Consider the following 13,994-nt stretch of genomic DNA (forward strand, 5'->3'; position numbering starts at 1 on the left):
CTGGGCAACACAGCAAGACTTCACGTAACAAAATTAGCCAGGCATGGCGGCGTGAACCTGTAGTCTCAGATACTTGGAAAGCTGAGATTGGAGGACGGCTTGAGCAGACTGGGAGATTGAGGCTGCAGTGAGCCATGATGCACCACTATACTCCAGCCTGGACAACAGAGTGAGACCTCAGCTCTTTTAAAAAAAAAAAAAAAAAAAAAAAAGTAAAAAGGTTTTTAAGTTTCAATGTCATTGTACAAAGATACCTTTGTCAGAAACGGAAAAAAAAAAATAAGAGAACAAATTACTAGGAAAAAGTAAAAATGACTAATGCAACCACTGAATAGTATTGTCTACAGTGAAATTATTTCCATGGCAAATAAACTACCTGTTTGGTGACATTTAATAAGTCCAATACACATTGGACTTACACATTTAATGTATAATAATCTACTACTATGTACAGAACTCGCAATGCCTTTTTTTAATCTTAAATAAAACAAGTGAGTTGTGGGTGTATTTGCAGACAAATGGACGCAGGAAATGTTTTGTGAATGCTAAAGTTGCTGTTACCTTAGGGAGGAAATTCTAACTTCACTTTTTCAAAAAAAATTACACCCACTGGGCATGGTGGCTCATGCCTATAATCCAAGCACTTTGGGAGGCCAAGGAGAGCAGATCACTTGAGGTCAGGAGTTCAAGACCAGCCTAGCCAACATGGTGAAACCCTGTCTCTACTAAAAATACAAAAATTGGCCAGGTGTGGTGGTACATGCCTGTAATCCCAGCTACTCGGGAGGCTGAGGCAGGAGAATCACTTGAACCCGGAAGCGGAGATTTCAGTGAGCTGAGATCTTGCTACTGCACTTCAGTGCAGTGCAGAAAAAAGAAAAAGTATGAGAAAACAAATTAGTAGGAAAAAAATCAAAATGACTAATGCAACCACTAGTTGGGAGACAGAGTGAGACTGGGTCTCAAAAAAAAAAATTACTTGACATGTAACTATTCAAATGTGGCATTCTTGGTGAAATGAAATTCTTCTAAATGACACACCAGTGATATGGGAGTTGTTTTGTTTTGTTTTGTTTGAGACAGAGTTTCGCTCTTGTTACCCAGGCTGGAGTGCAATGGCACCACCTCGGCTCACCACAACCTCCACCTCCTGGGTTCAATCAGTTCTCCTGCCTCAGCCTCCCTAGTAGCTGGGACTACAGGCGTGTGCCACCATGCCCAGCTAATTTTTTGTATTTTTAGTAGAGACGGGGTTTCACCATGTTGACCAGGATGGTCTCGATCTCTTGACCTCGTGATCCACCTGCCTCGGCCTCCCAAAGTGCTGGGATTACAGGTGTGAGCTACCGCGCCTGGCCGGGAGGTTTTTACATGCCTCCTTTTCTATTTCTTGTAAACAGCACTCCTAATTGCAAAGCAGTTTGAGCCACAGAAAGAGGAAGAAGGACAAAGTCCTTAATATGACAGTCTACATCTGTTATTTTATTAAAATGACAGCTCAGTAGGCATCAAACTACTTTCTAGGCATCTAAATGAGGCAAAGGTGGAAAGTGGAAAGGGAAGGGTTTACCTCAAAGATACAGGGCACTCTCAAATCCTTCAAGAAAAAGGAGCCGAGATGTGACAGCTTCGACGGTCATGTGCTATGGACCGCTTAGAGCCTTCTTTCTGAGGCAGATTCTATCCGCCGCCCAGGTTAAGGGCAAGTCTTACTCCTAAGGGCCATGTGGTAATGTGAGCACCCTTTCTCTTACTGCTACTCATTCCCAACTGTTTGCCATAGCAAAAGAATAAAAAATTCCCTGAGAGTAGAGTTATCACATGCTTTTCCCCTTCCAAAAAATGTGACTTCAGAACTCCCTGAAGAGTCTCTCCCTAGAGAGTTTATTGATTTGCAATAAACTGCCATTAAAGGAAAATGGCGAAAGTCCACATCCCTGACATATACTCCCGTCTTAGGGAGGAAAGGGTGGGGCTGACCTTTTTTCCCCCTTTCCTATCCAGTGCAAGATCCAGAACCCAAGTTATCCGTTGTGCTCTTCCCAGAGCAAATTTTTTTTTTTTTTTTTTTTTTTTTTTTTTGAGACGGAGTTTCCCTCTTGTTACCCAGGCTGGAGTACAATGGCGCGATCTCGGCTCACCGCAACCTCCGCCTCCTGGGTTCAGGCAATTCTCCTGCCTCAGCCTCCTGAGTAACTGGGATTACAGGCACGCGCCACCATGCCCAGCTACTTTTTTTGTATTTTTAGTAGAGACGGGGTTTCACCATGTTGACCGGGATGGTCTCGATCTCTTGACCTTGTGATCCACCCGCCTCGGCCTCCCAAAGGGCTGGGATTACAGGCTTGAGCCACCGCGCCCGGCCTTTCCCAGAGCAATTTTAAACTGCCAATTTACTGAAGATGAACTAAACAACTAGCATTTGCCTCCTTTGAACACTAATTAGTGTGGTGGTCACCTGTCCTAGATCATGAGCCCCTCCAAATTCCTGATGCTTAATCAAAGTTGATGTTTCATTAAAATCACAGGCAGGCCCCAATTACTCTCGGTTGCAGACCCTTGAAAGGCAGAGATCGGGCAGGACAGCTGGGAAGAAAGAGCTAAGGTGTTTGCAGCTGGCTTACTTTTCTCCTCGAGGTTCTTCGCTTCATCACCACTTTCAGAGCAGCACTAGAAGAGAACAGGGGTGACAAGCATATTAAGGTTAAAGTCGTGGATGGAACTCATATCGGGCTCCCAAAGAGCACCCACTGGGGGCCAGAGAGGTTCCACACTCTCTCCCCATTTCTGAGTGGCCAGGGCCGTCTACATCAGGTGCCCCAAAGTGCCACCTTCCCAGGAGGTCTGTGTTACCTCTGCAGCACCTGGAGTTACCTTGCCTGCCCACTAGGGCCACCTCTCTCGAGATCTGTCAGCTCACCAGGGCCGCCAAAGTCACCTCACTGGAACTACCACCTCCTCTAGGAGGTCTTACAAGGGCCTCTAACCTAAGCCGCCTAACCTAACAAGCTTACAGGGCCACCTCCCCGGGACTATCTCCCCCGGGAGGTCTGTGTCACCCCAATGGGTCACCAATGTCCTTTCCCAGTGACGCCAGGGCCGTCTCACCGGGACCGCAGGAGAGCCGCCAATCTCGCCGGCCGGTAGCATCTCGCCTCCGCGCGAGTCCTCGGCTCCATTCGCAGCCAGCGTGGCCTGTGGAGTCCGCTAAGCGCAGCAAGACACTGACCAGCTCAGCCTCCGAGGACGTACGACTCAGCGCCACGGCGACTTCCTCCCGACGTCTCCCTGGTTTCTTCCTCTCAGCCCAGAGAGGCCGCCGGTGTCTTGCTCTCAGCCCAGCCGCCGGCCGTGCTCTGTCCCTCCCTCTCCTGGCCGGAGGTCGGAACGGCAGCTCAGGAAGCGCCCCCGAGGCTCTTCGGAGAAGGGATTCGATCCCACCCAAGCGCGGTAAAAGTCACTTTATTGACGCTCTTAATGATGGACCTTTAAGATATCCCTCTCTCTACGCCTTTTTCTTTCTTTCTTTCTTTTTTTTTTTTTTTTTACTTTTACTTTTTTTTTTTTTTTTTAGAGGCGGGGTTTCACCATGTTCGCCAGGCTGATCTTAAACTCCTGAAATCAGGTGATCTGCCCGCCTCAGCCTCCCAAGGTGCTGGGATTACAGGCGTGAGCCACCGCGCCCGGACTCTCTATGCTTTAAATTCAATATGAATCGTTTAAATTTTTATTTTAGACGATATCCAGATGTTCTGAGAGTGTAGGGGGCTTGTTGACCAGGAGCTTCGGTGCAGAGTTATTTGGTTTGAATTTTTAGTTGAGGGTTTCAGTGTCTTTAGATCTTTCTTTTAAGGTTGGTTAGAGTCCCTAGAGATGGCTGCTAATTTCCTGCCTAGAGGGTGTAGTGGTGGCTATAAGCGTTCTGGGAGCTGAATAAAGAGAACAGAGCATCTAACATGTATTCTGCCCAAAACCCTGTCTTTTACCAGGGAGGAGAAAAAGCAGTTAACTAGCAGCAAGGAGTGGGTAGGGGACTTGTGAACTTGACAGCCTCATAAACAAACTAACTTGGAAGGTAGTACCATAAAGACTAAAATAAACAAGGGGGGAAAAAGCAACCCCCAGAGGAAACAGAAACCATACGGTGAGAAGAAAAATCAAATATATTTGCACGGAGCTATATAAACGATACCCTGAGCTACAAATTACCATTGCAAGCATAAAACAAGAAAAGGATACTATTTTTATATTATTATGGGCACATAATCGTATATATTTATAGTGTACGTGTGATGTTTTTTGTTTTTTTGTTTTTTGTTTTTTTTTCGTTTGTTTGTTTGTTTTTCTTGAGACGGAGTTTCGCTCTTGTTACCCAGGCTGGAGTGCAATGGCACGATCTCGGCTCACCGCAACCTCCGCCTCCTGGGTTCAAGCAATTCTCCTGTCTCAGCCTCCTGAGTAGCTGGGATTACAGGGACGCGCCACCATGTCCAGCTAATGTTTTGTATTTTTAGTAGAGACGGGGTTTCACCATGTTGACCAGGATGGTCTCGATCTCTCGACCTCGTGATCCACCCACCTCGGCCTCCCAAAGTGCTGGGATTACAGGCTGGAGCCACCGCGCCCGGCTGTATTTTTGTTTTGAGATGGAGTCTCACACTGTTGCCCAGGCTGGAGTGCAATGGCTCAATCCCCACTCATTGCAACCTCTGCCTCCCAGGTTCAAGCGATTCTCCTGCCTCAGCCTCCTAAGTAGCTGGGATTACAGGCGAGCACCACCACGCCCAGCTAATTTTTTTTTTTTTTTTTTTTTTTTTTTTAATAGAAAGGGGTTTCACTGTGTTGGTCAGGCTGCTCTTGAATTCCCGACCTCGTGATTCGCCTGCCTTGGCCTCCCAAAGTGCTGGGATTACAGGAGTGAGCCACAGCACTCCACCCACATATGATGTTTTGATACAGGTATACAATGTGTAATTGTCAAATCAGAATAACTGGGGTAGCGATCACCTTGAGTACTTATTTCTTTGTGTTAGGAACAGTCCAAGTCCACCATTTATTTTAAAATATGCAATAAACTATTGTTAACTGTTGTCACCCTTTTTTTTTTCTTTGTTGTTGTTTGTTTTGGTTTTGGTTTTTTATTCATTTTTTGAGACAAGTTCTTGCTCTATTGCTCAGGCTGGAGTGCAGTGGTGCAATCATAACTCACTGTAACCTTGAACTCCAGGGCTCAAGGGATTCTCCACCTCAGCCTCCTGGGTAGCTAAGACTACACACTGGCACCACCATGCCTGACTAACTTTTTTTTTGTTGAGACAGCAACTCGCTATGTTGCCCAAGCTGAACTCCAACTCCTGGGCTCAAGCGATTCTCCTGCTTTGGCCTCCCAAAGTGTTAGGATTACAGGCATGAGCCACGGCACCTGGCTCCTGATTGTATATTTGGACTCATTAATCATCCCCACTCTATGCCTTCCTCCACCCTACCGTTTCAGCCTTTGGTAACAATCATTCTACTCTCTGTCTCCATGAATTCAACTTGTTCAATGTTTAGCTCCCACATATGAGAGAAAAGGATACTATTTAAAAGGAGCCTTGGCCGGGCACAGTGGCTCCCACCTGTAATCCCAGCACTTTCAGAAGCTGAGGCAGAACAAATTGCCATTAGCCAAACTTTACTCTTTTTGCATTTCAGCCAAAACTGCCTAAGACAAGGTACAAGTGAAACATGCATTTTTAGTTTTCTGTTTTCCAAAATGGGCATGGTGGCATGCGCCTGTAGTCCCAGCTAATTGAGAGGCTGAAGCAGACGGACGAATAGCTTGAACCTGGGAGTCAGAGGCTGCAGTAAGCCAAGATCACGCCATTGCACTCCAGCCTGGTCACAGAGCAAGACTCCACTGAAAGAAAAAAAAAAGGCCGGGCGCGGTGGCTCAAGCCTGTAATCCCAGCACTTTGGGAGGCCGAGGCGGGTGGATCACGAGGTCGAGAGATCGAGACCATCCTGGTCAACATGGTGAAACCCCGTCTCTACTAAAAATACAAAAAATTAGCTGGGCATGGTGGCACGTGCCTGTAATCCCAGCTACTCAGGAGGCTGAGGCAGGAGAATTGCTTGAACCCAGGAGGCGGAGGTTGCGGTGAGCCGAGATCGCGCCATTGCACTCCAGCCTGGGTAACAAGAGTGAAACTCCGTCTCAAAAAAAAAAAGAAGAAAAAGAAAGAAAGAAAAAAGAGGTGAAATATGACTGCCTTTGAGAAGGCGGAAACAGGTGAGGGCTGAAGTGGGAATATAGTCCCTGCTGTTTCACTGCAAACCTTGCAAAGTTTCCACAGACTCTTTTGCCTCTAAATTACAACAATTACTCTGATAACAAAAGTGTATACTCTGATAACAATTAAAAATGAAATTAGCCGGGCACGGTGGCTCAAGCCTGTAATCCCAGCGCTTTGGGAGGCCGAGGCGGGTGGATCACACGGTCAAGACATCGAGACCATTCTGGTCAAGATGGTGAAACCCCATCTCTACTAAAAATGCAAAAAATTAGCTGGGCATGGTGGCACATGCCTGTAATCCCAGCTACTCAGGAGGCTGAGGCAGGAGAATTGCCTGAACCCAGGAGGCGGAGGTTGCGGTGAGCCGAGATTGCGCCATTGCACTCCAGCCTGGGTAACAAGAGCGAAACTCCGTCTCAAAAAAAAAAAAGAAATGAAAGGAGAAAAAAAGATTGTCCTAAACCCAAATTTTGGCTTCTGAAAAATCCACTTTCTGATAAAGGAAATATACAGGGAAATAAATAATTTAAGATTAAATGTATAGTTTTGACAACAGAAATGTTTGCAATGACAGAAAACAGTGAACTACTATCTGGGGCATGGAGAAAGGCATCGGAGTGGACAGCATAGTAGGCAATAATAACGACGAAAGAAGAGAGAAAGTGTGTGTGATAGGCACTTAGCAATCTATAGGGTGGGGTGGAGTTAAAAGCAGGATACTGTATGTTATACATAGTAGACACATTAGAATGGAATTTTTTACTCAGGGAGAACATTCAACTGTTAAATGGTTTTGGATTTTTTTTTTTTTTTTTTTTTTTGAGAGTCTCACTCTGTCACCCAGGCTGGAGTGTAGTGGTAAGGTCTCGGCTCACTGCAACCTACACCTCTTAGGTTCAAGCGATTCTCTTGCCTCAGCCTCCTGAGTAGCTGGGACTATATGTACCTGCCACCATGTCTGGCTAATTTTTGTATTTTTAGTAGAGACAGGGTTTCACCATGTTGGCCAGGCTGGTCTTGAACTCCTGACCTCGTGATCCACCCACACCGACCTCTCAAACTGTTGGGATTACAGGCGTGAGACACTGCGCCTGGCCTCAACAGTTAAATGTTTATTAGAGGAAGTTGGTACTGGGAAGAGGTTTTGAACACTTCTGTGTTATTTTAATTAAAAAATAAAGAGTTGCCCATTTTGGAAAACAGAAAACTAAAAATGCATGTTTCACTTGTACCTTGTTCTAGGCAGTTTTGGCTGAAATGCAAAAAGAGTAAAGTTTGGCTAACGGCCAAAGAAATGTGAAAAATCTTTCCTCTAAATGTGTTTATGAAGAGTTGGGCTGCACTCTCAGATTTTTTTTTTCTCTCTCTGTCATCAGGCTGGAGTGCAGTGGTGTGATCTCGGCTCATAGCAACCTCCGCCTCCCAGGTTCAAGCAATTCTCCTGCCTCAGCCTCCCGAGTAGCTGGGACTACAGGTGCCCACCCCTACGCACAGCTAATTTTTGTATTTTAAGCAGAGACGAGGTTTCACCATGTTGGCCAGGATGGTCTTGATCTTTCAACCTTGTGATCCGCCTGTCCGGGCCTCACAAAGTGCTGGGATTACAAACGAGAGCCACCATGCCTGGCCTCTCAGGAATTTTTTTTTAAGACTTTACTTTTTAAAAGCAGTTTTAGGTTACAGCAAAATTGAGAGGAAGGTATAGAGATTTCTCATATACCTCTGACTTCACACGTGCATAGCCTCTCCCTCACCAAAGTGGTGTATTTGTTATAACTGACGACCCTACATTGACACATTATCACCCAAAGTCTGTAGTTTACATTAAGGCCCACTCTTGGTGTTATAAATCAGCAGTCCCCAACGTTTTTGGCACCGGGGACTGGTTTCATGGAAAGCATTTTTTCCTCGGACTAGGGGGTAGAGATGGTTCCAGGATGAACCGTTCCACTTCAGATCATCAGGCATTAGATACTCATAAGGAGCATTGCAACCTAGATCCCTCATATGTGCAGTTCACAATAGGGTCCTCACTCCTATCAGAATCTAATCCCACACCGATGTCTCAGGGGGTGGAGCTCAGGCAGGAATGCTGCACTGCAGCCTGGTTCCCAACAGGCCACTGACTGGTACTGGTCCACAGCTCGGGGGTTGGGGACCCTGTTGTAGATTTTACAGGCTTCAACAAATGAATCATGACATGTGGACACCATTATTGTATCATACAGAGTAGTTTCACTTCCCTAAAAATTCTCTGTGCTCCACCTATTCATCCTTCCTTTTCTCCTAAGCCCTGGCGACCACTGATTTTATTACTGTCTTCATAGTCTTGCCTTTTTCAGAATGTCATTTAGTTGGATTAACACAGTGTCTTTTTCAGATTAGTGGGTTGGTTGGTTGGTTGGTTGGTTGGTTGGTTTTGAGACGGAGTTTCGCTCTTGTTACCCAGGCTGGAGTGCAATGGCGCCATCTCGGCTCACCGCAACTTCCGCCTCCTGGGTTCAAGCAATTCTCCTGCCTCAGCCTCCTGAGTAGCTGGGATTACAGGCATGTGCCACCATGCCCAGCTAATTTTTGTATTTTTAGTAGAGACGGGGTTTCACCATGTTGACCAGAATGGTCTCGATCTCTTGACCTCGTGATCCACCTGCCTCAGGCTTCCAAAGTGCTGGGATTACAGGCGTGAGCCACCACGCCCGGCCTTTGTTGTTTTTTAGACAGTCTTGCTCTGTCGCAAAGAGCTGGAGTGCAGCTACTACTTCTGGAGTGCAGTAGCTCCATCCCAACTCACCAAAACCTCTGCCTCCCACGTTCAAGCCATTCTCCTACCTCAGCCTGTTGAGTAGCTTGGATTACAGGTGTGCACCACCATATCCAGCTAAATTTTGCATTTTCGGTAAAGATCAGGTTTCACCATGTTGGCCAGGCTGCTCTTGAACTCCTGATCCACCTGCCTCGGCCTCCCAAAGTGCTGGGATTACAGGTGTGAGCCACCGTGCCCGTGACCAGTCCAGATAGTTTTCTTTCACTTGGTAATATGCATTTAAAGCTCGGTGCGGTGGCTCACGCCTGTAATCCCAGCAATTTGGGAGGCAGAGGAGGGAAGATCACCTAAGGTTGGGAGTTTGAGACCAGCCTGACCAACATGGAAAAAATCCATCTCTACTAAGAATACAAAATTAGCTGGGTGTGAACCACTTGAACCCAGGAGGCGGAGGTTGCTGTGAGCAGAGATCACACCATTGCACTCTAGACTGGGCAACAAGAGCGAAACACCATCTCAAAAAACAAACAAACAAATGCATTTATATATATATATATATATATATATATATATATATATATGCATTTAAATTTCCTCCATGGTTTTTCATGGCTTGCTAAGATCATTTCTTTTTGGTGCCAAATGATATTCCATTATTTGGATATAGCACAGTTTGTTGACCAATAGAAGGACATCTTGGTCCTTAAGTTTTGCCAATTATGAATAATGCAGCTATAATGATACATGTGCAGATTTTTGTATGAACATAGTTATCCTCTCCTTTAGGTAAATACCAAGGAGTGTAACTGCTGAATTGTATGGTGATAGTATTTATATATATATATATATATATTTTTTTTTTTTTGTGACGGAGTTTCGCTCTTGTTACCCAGGCTGGAGTGCAATGGTGCAAATCTCGGCTCACCGCAACCTCCGCCTCCTGGGTTCAGGCAATTTTCCTGCCTCAGCCTCCTGAGTAGCTGGGATTACAGGCACGAGCCACCATGCCCAGCTAAAGTTTTGTATTTTTAGTAGAGACGGGGTTTCACCATGTTGACCAGGATGGTCTCGATCTCTTGACCTCGTGATCCACCCACCTCGGCCTCCCAAAGTACTGGGATTACAGGCTTGAGCCATCGCGCCCAGGCCGGTGATAGCATATTTTATTTTGCAAAACCAAACCAAACAAAACCCAACAAAACATATTGGGCAGGGCGTGGTGACTCATGCCTGTAATCACAGCACTTTGGGAGGCCTAAGCAGGCAGATCACTTGAGGTCAGGAGTTCCAGGCCAGCAGTGAAAAGTCTGTAACCAGGTTTCTGTAAGCCAAGATCATGTCACTGCACTTCTGCCTGGCGACGGAGCAAGATTCTGTCTCAAAAAGAAAAGAAAAGAAAAGTCCGTCTCTACGAAAAATACAAAAAAATTAGCCTGGCGTGATGTCAAGTGCTTGTAGTCCCAGCTACTAGGGAGGCTGATGCAGGAGAATCGCTTCAACCTGTCAACAGAGTGAGACTCTCTCTCAAACAAAACAAAACAAACTATTAGAGGCCGGGCACGGCAGCTCAAGACTGTAATCTCAGCACTTTGGGAGGGCGAGGCGAGCGGATCAGGAGGTTAGGAGTTCAAGACCAGCCTGGCCAACATGGTGAAACTGTCTCTACCAAAAGTACAAAACATTAGCCGGGCATGGTGGCGGAAACCTGTAGTCCTGCCCAGCTATTCCGGAGGCTTAGGCAAGGAGAATCGCTTGAACTCAGGAGGCAGAGGTTGCAGTGAGCCAAGATGGCACCATTGCACTCCAGCATGGACACAGAGGGAGACTCGGTCACGAAAAACAAACAAGCCGGGCGCGGTGGCTCACGCCTGTAATCCCAGCACTTTGGGAGGCTGAGGTGGGTGGATCACAAGGTCAAGCGATCCAGACCATCCTGGTCACCATGGTGAAACCCCCTCTCTACTTAAAAAAAACAAAAATCAGCTGGGCATGGCGGCGCATGCCTGTAGTCCCAGCTACTCAGGAGGCTGAGGCAGGAGAATTGCTTGAACCCGGGAAGCGGAGGTTGCGGTAAGCCGAGATCGCGCCACTGCACTCCAGCCTGGGTAACGAGAGCGAAACTCCGTCTCAAAAAAACAACAAAAACGAAAAACAAAAAACTAAACTATCAGAGCCTAGGCAACATAGTGAAACCTTGTCTCTACCAAACATAAATTTTTTTTTTTTTTTTTTTTTTTTTGAGACAGAGTTTCGCTCCTGTTACCCAGGCTGGAGTGCAATGGCACGATCTCGGCTCACCGCAACCTCCACCTCCTAGGTTCAGGCAATTCTCCTGCCTCAGCTTCCTGAGTAGCTGGGATTACAGGCACGTGCCACCATGCCCAGCTAATTTTTTGTATTTTTAGTAGAGACGGGGTTTCACTATGTTGACTGGGATGGTCTCGATCTCTTGACCTCGTGATCCACCCGTCTCGGCCTCCCAAAGTGTTGGGATTACAGGCTTGAGCCACCGCGCCCGGCCCAAACATAAAATTTAAAAAAAAAAATTTTTTTTGAAATTAGCCTGGGTGTTGGGGTGTCCTGTAGTCGCAGTTACCCGGGAGTCTGAGGTGGGAGGATTGCTTGAGCCTGGGAGGTGGAGGCTGCGCTGAGCTGTGTTCAGGCCACTGCACTCCAGCCTGGGCGGCAGAGAGAGACTGTCAAAACAAAAACAAAAATAAACCTATGATCAGGTTTCTTGAAGCAGATCCTATGGGGAGCCATCAAGCAAGAACGGTAGGAAGTAGCAAGATGGTGCGCTTAGATCCACTGCATTTCCAGATCAAATGTAGAACAATATTGAGACCCTAAAGTGATTCTCTTTTCATTACTGTTAACTGCGTGGTCAGTGCAACATGAAAAGGCGACAACTACATAGAGGAAACACTTCTTAGAATATAATAACACCAAAGGAGGCAATCGCTGCCTTAGACTTCTTGAAGATCTAAAGGTCTCAGATACTTGGTGAAATCGCTTTCTGCTGCAGGTGCGAACCAGGCGCGGCCGCGTGGGAGGTCCGGAGTGAGCGCGCGCAGGCCCGGCGTCCGCGTGGGGGTGCTCTCTGGCTCGCCGGCCTCTCCCGGTGGGGGGGGGGCGGGGGAGGGGCAACGGTGGGGAGCGCGCTCCACCCCCAGGGCGGGTCCAGCCGGGCCGCGGCGCGTCGCTGCGCCGCACGTGTGCGAGCCCGGTTGCCGGTGAGTCCGCGCGAGCGTATCGGGTCCCTGGCGCGGAACGCGCTGCTTTTGCCCGGCCGCCCTAGCCGCTGGCTCTTCCGAGTGGCCCTCGCCGCCCTCCTGCGCCCCGACCGGCCCACGCCGCCCGGCCCACGCCACGCCCGCGCTTCCAGGCTCTGGGTAAGTGCGCGGCCTCCCTGGGGCCGCTGGGGCTTCTCGGCCAGCCCTCGGCCCGGCCCGGGCCCCAGCCCCAGCCCCAGGGCTCCGCCCCGAGAGGCAGTGCGGACTGGGAAGGCTCCCCGCAGTGGTCTGAGCCCGCGACGCCTCCATTACGGATCGCGCCTGCTGGAGCATGGCTGGAACTCCTCGAGTCCTGCGCTTCGGCGGTGCAGGCGCCGCGTCCTGCTCACCGCTCCCCGCTTGCTCACCGCTCCCCATGCCCTTCGCCCTCCGCCCTCTGCCCGGCCAGTCGTCGGGGGGCGCCGCGCCGACGCGCTCCCCTCCTCCCCGCGCGGCGCTTTTCCCCCTGGGGGCGTCTTCCCACTCCTCCCTTTCTTTGCCCCGGACGCTCCCTAAACTCTTGTCCCTCCGTCAGAAGAAAACCGGCCTTTTCCCTGAAGCCCTTCACGGTGCCACTGCTTCCCCGCGCCTGCCTTCTGTGGGTCCAGCCCACGTGTTCCGCCCCTGTGTCCTGCGTCGCCCCTCACTGGGAGCCTGCTGTGCGCCACGCGGGCTCTGGGGACTGCTTGCTTTGTATGCATGTCCCAGAGTAGGAGTGGACTGGCTGCGGACTAAGAGAGCTTTCTCCAGCCCTCAAGCTGGGTGAAAGCTTTACGAGCGGTTGAAGGTCCTGCTGTGCAGGCTGAAACTCTAGTCCTCCCAGTCAGCCTGTACCGAGGAGTTTAGAAGCACACCTTCATTGCCTGAAGAATAGGGTTGGCAAAAAGTTTAGTTTTTCAAATATTTGGTCCCGTCAAACCACCCTTTTTTTCCATTCCAAAAATAAAGGGTTACCAAGGGATTCCCTCCCCCATCCCCGAGCCTCTAATCATCTGGGAAATGAGTATGCCCCATTGGACTGTACAACCCTATTGAAGGGGATGGTTAGGCAATCATTTTCAGTCATTAGGAAAGTAGCCAACAGAACGTACTTAACTCCCTGTGAACATGGTCTTGTTTTGTTTTTGTTTTGAGACAGTTTCACTTTTGTTGCCCAGGCTGGAGTGCAGTGGCATGATCATAGCTCACTGCAGCCTTGAACTCCTGGGTTCAAACAATCCTCCCACGTAGCTGAGACTATAGGCATGTGCCACCACACAGGGTCTCGCTGTGTTGCCCAGGCTGGCCTCAAACTCCTGACCTTAAGCAATCCCTGCCTTGACATCCCAAAGTGCTGGAATTAGGGGCTTGAGCCACCATACCCGGCCTTGAACCACCACACCCGGCCTTGAACATGTCTTTATTTATTGATTTTTTTTTTTTTTTTTTTTTTTTTGGTAGAAAGTGATTTATTTAAAGAGAAAGAGAAACTATTGATTTTTTAAATTTTTATTTTCTTACCTCTCAGTACAGTGGTAAAGATGATTTATTTTTTTAGATGGAGTCCTACCCCATCTCCCAGGCTGGAGTGCAGTGGCACTATCTTGGTTCACTGCAATCCCCGCTTTCTAGGTTCAAGCGATCTCTTGCCTCAGCCTCCCATGTAGCTGGGATTACAGGCCCACACCACCACTAATTTTTAAT

General features: G+C 48.2%; 2 protein-coding genes across 8 annotated transcripts in view; one reads left to right on the forward strand and one right to left on the reverse strand.

Moving 5' to 3' along the window:
- The window catches only part of RINT1 (RAD50 interactor 1), a 37,288-nt gene extending 33,997 nt beyond the window's left edge, over window positions 1–3,291 (reverse strand). For all 3 annotated transcript variants that reach the window (XM_074379255.1, XM_074379256.1, XM_003921112.4), the window contains exons 1-2: window positions 3,109–3,291; window positions 2,625–2,670 (exon numbers count right to left, since the gene is read on the reverse strand). In XM_074379255.1, coding sequence (XP_074235356.1) covers window positions 2,625–2,670; window positions 3,109–3,179 — 117 coding nt within the window. In that variant the 5' untranslated portion in view covers window positions 3,180–3,291. The remainder of the gene's footprint in view (window positions 1–2,624; window positions 2,671–3,108) is intronic.
- An 8,930-nt stretch (window positions 3,292–12,221) lies between these two features.
- Window positions 12,222–13,994, forward strand: part of PUS7 (pseudouridine synthase 7) — a 69,894-nt gene continuing 68,121 nt past the window's right edge. For 3 of the 5 annotated variants that reach the window (XM_039472810.2, XM_074379275.1, XM_074379276.1), the window contains exon 1: window positions 12,229–12,431. The gene's annotated coding sequence lies outside the window, so the exon portion shown is untranslated. Of the gene's footprint in view, window positions 12,432–13,994 lie in introns of all 5 variants that reach the window. The other 2 variants (XM_039472811.1, XM_074379274.1) reach the window with 2 other exon arrangements.

Source organism: Saimiri boliviensis, chromosome 10, assembly GCF_048565385.1.
Source record: "Saimiri boliviensis isolate mSaiBol1 chromosome 10, mSaiBol1.pri, whole genome shotgun sequence".
NCBI classification, from domain to species: domain Eukaryota; kingdom Metazoa; phylum Chordata; class Mammalia; order Primates; family Cebidae; genus Saimiri; species Saimiri boliviensis.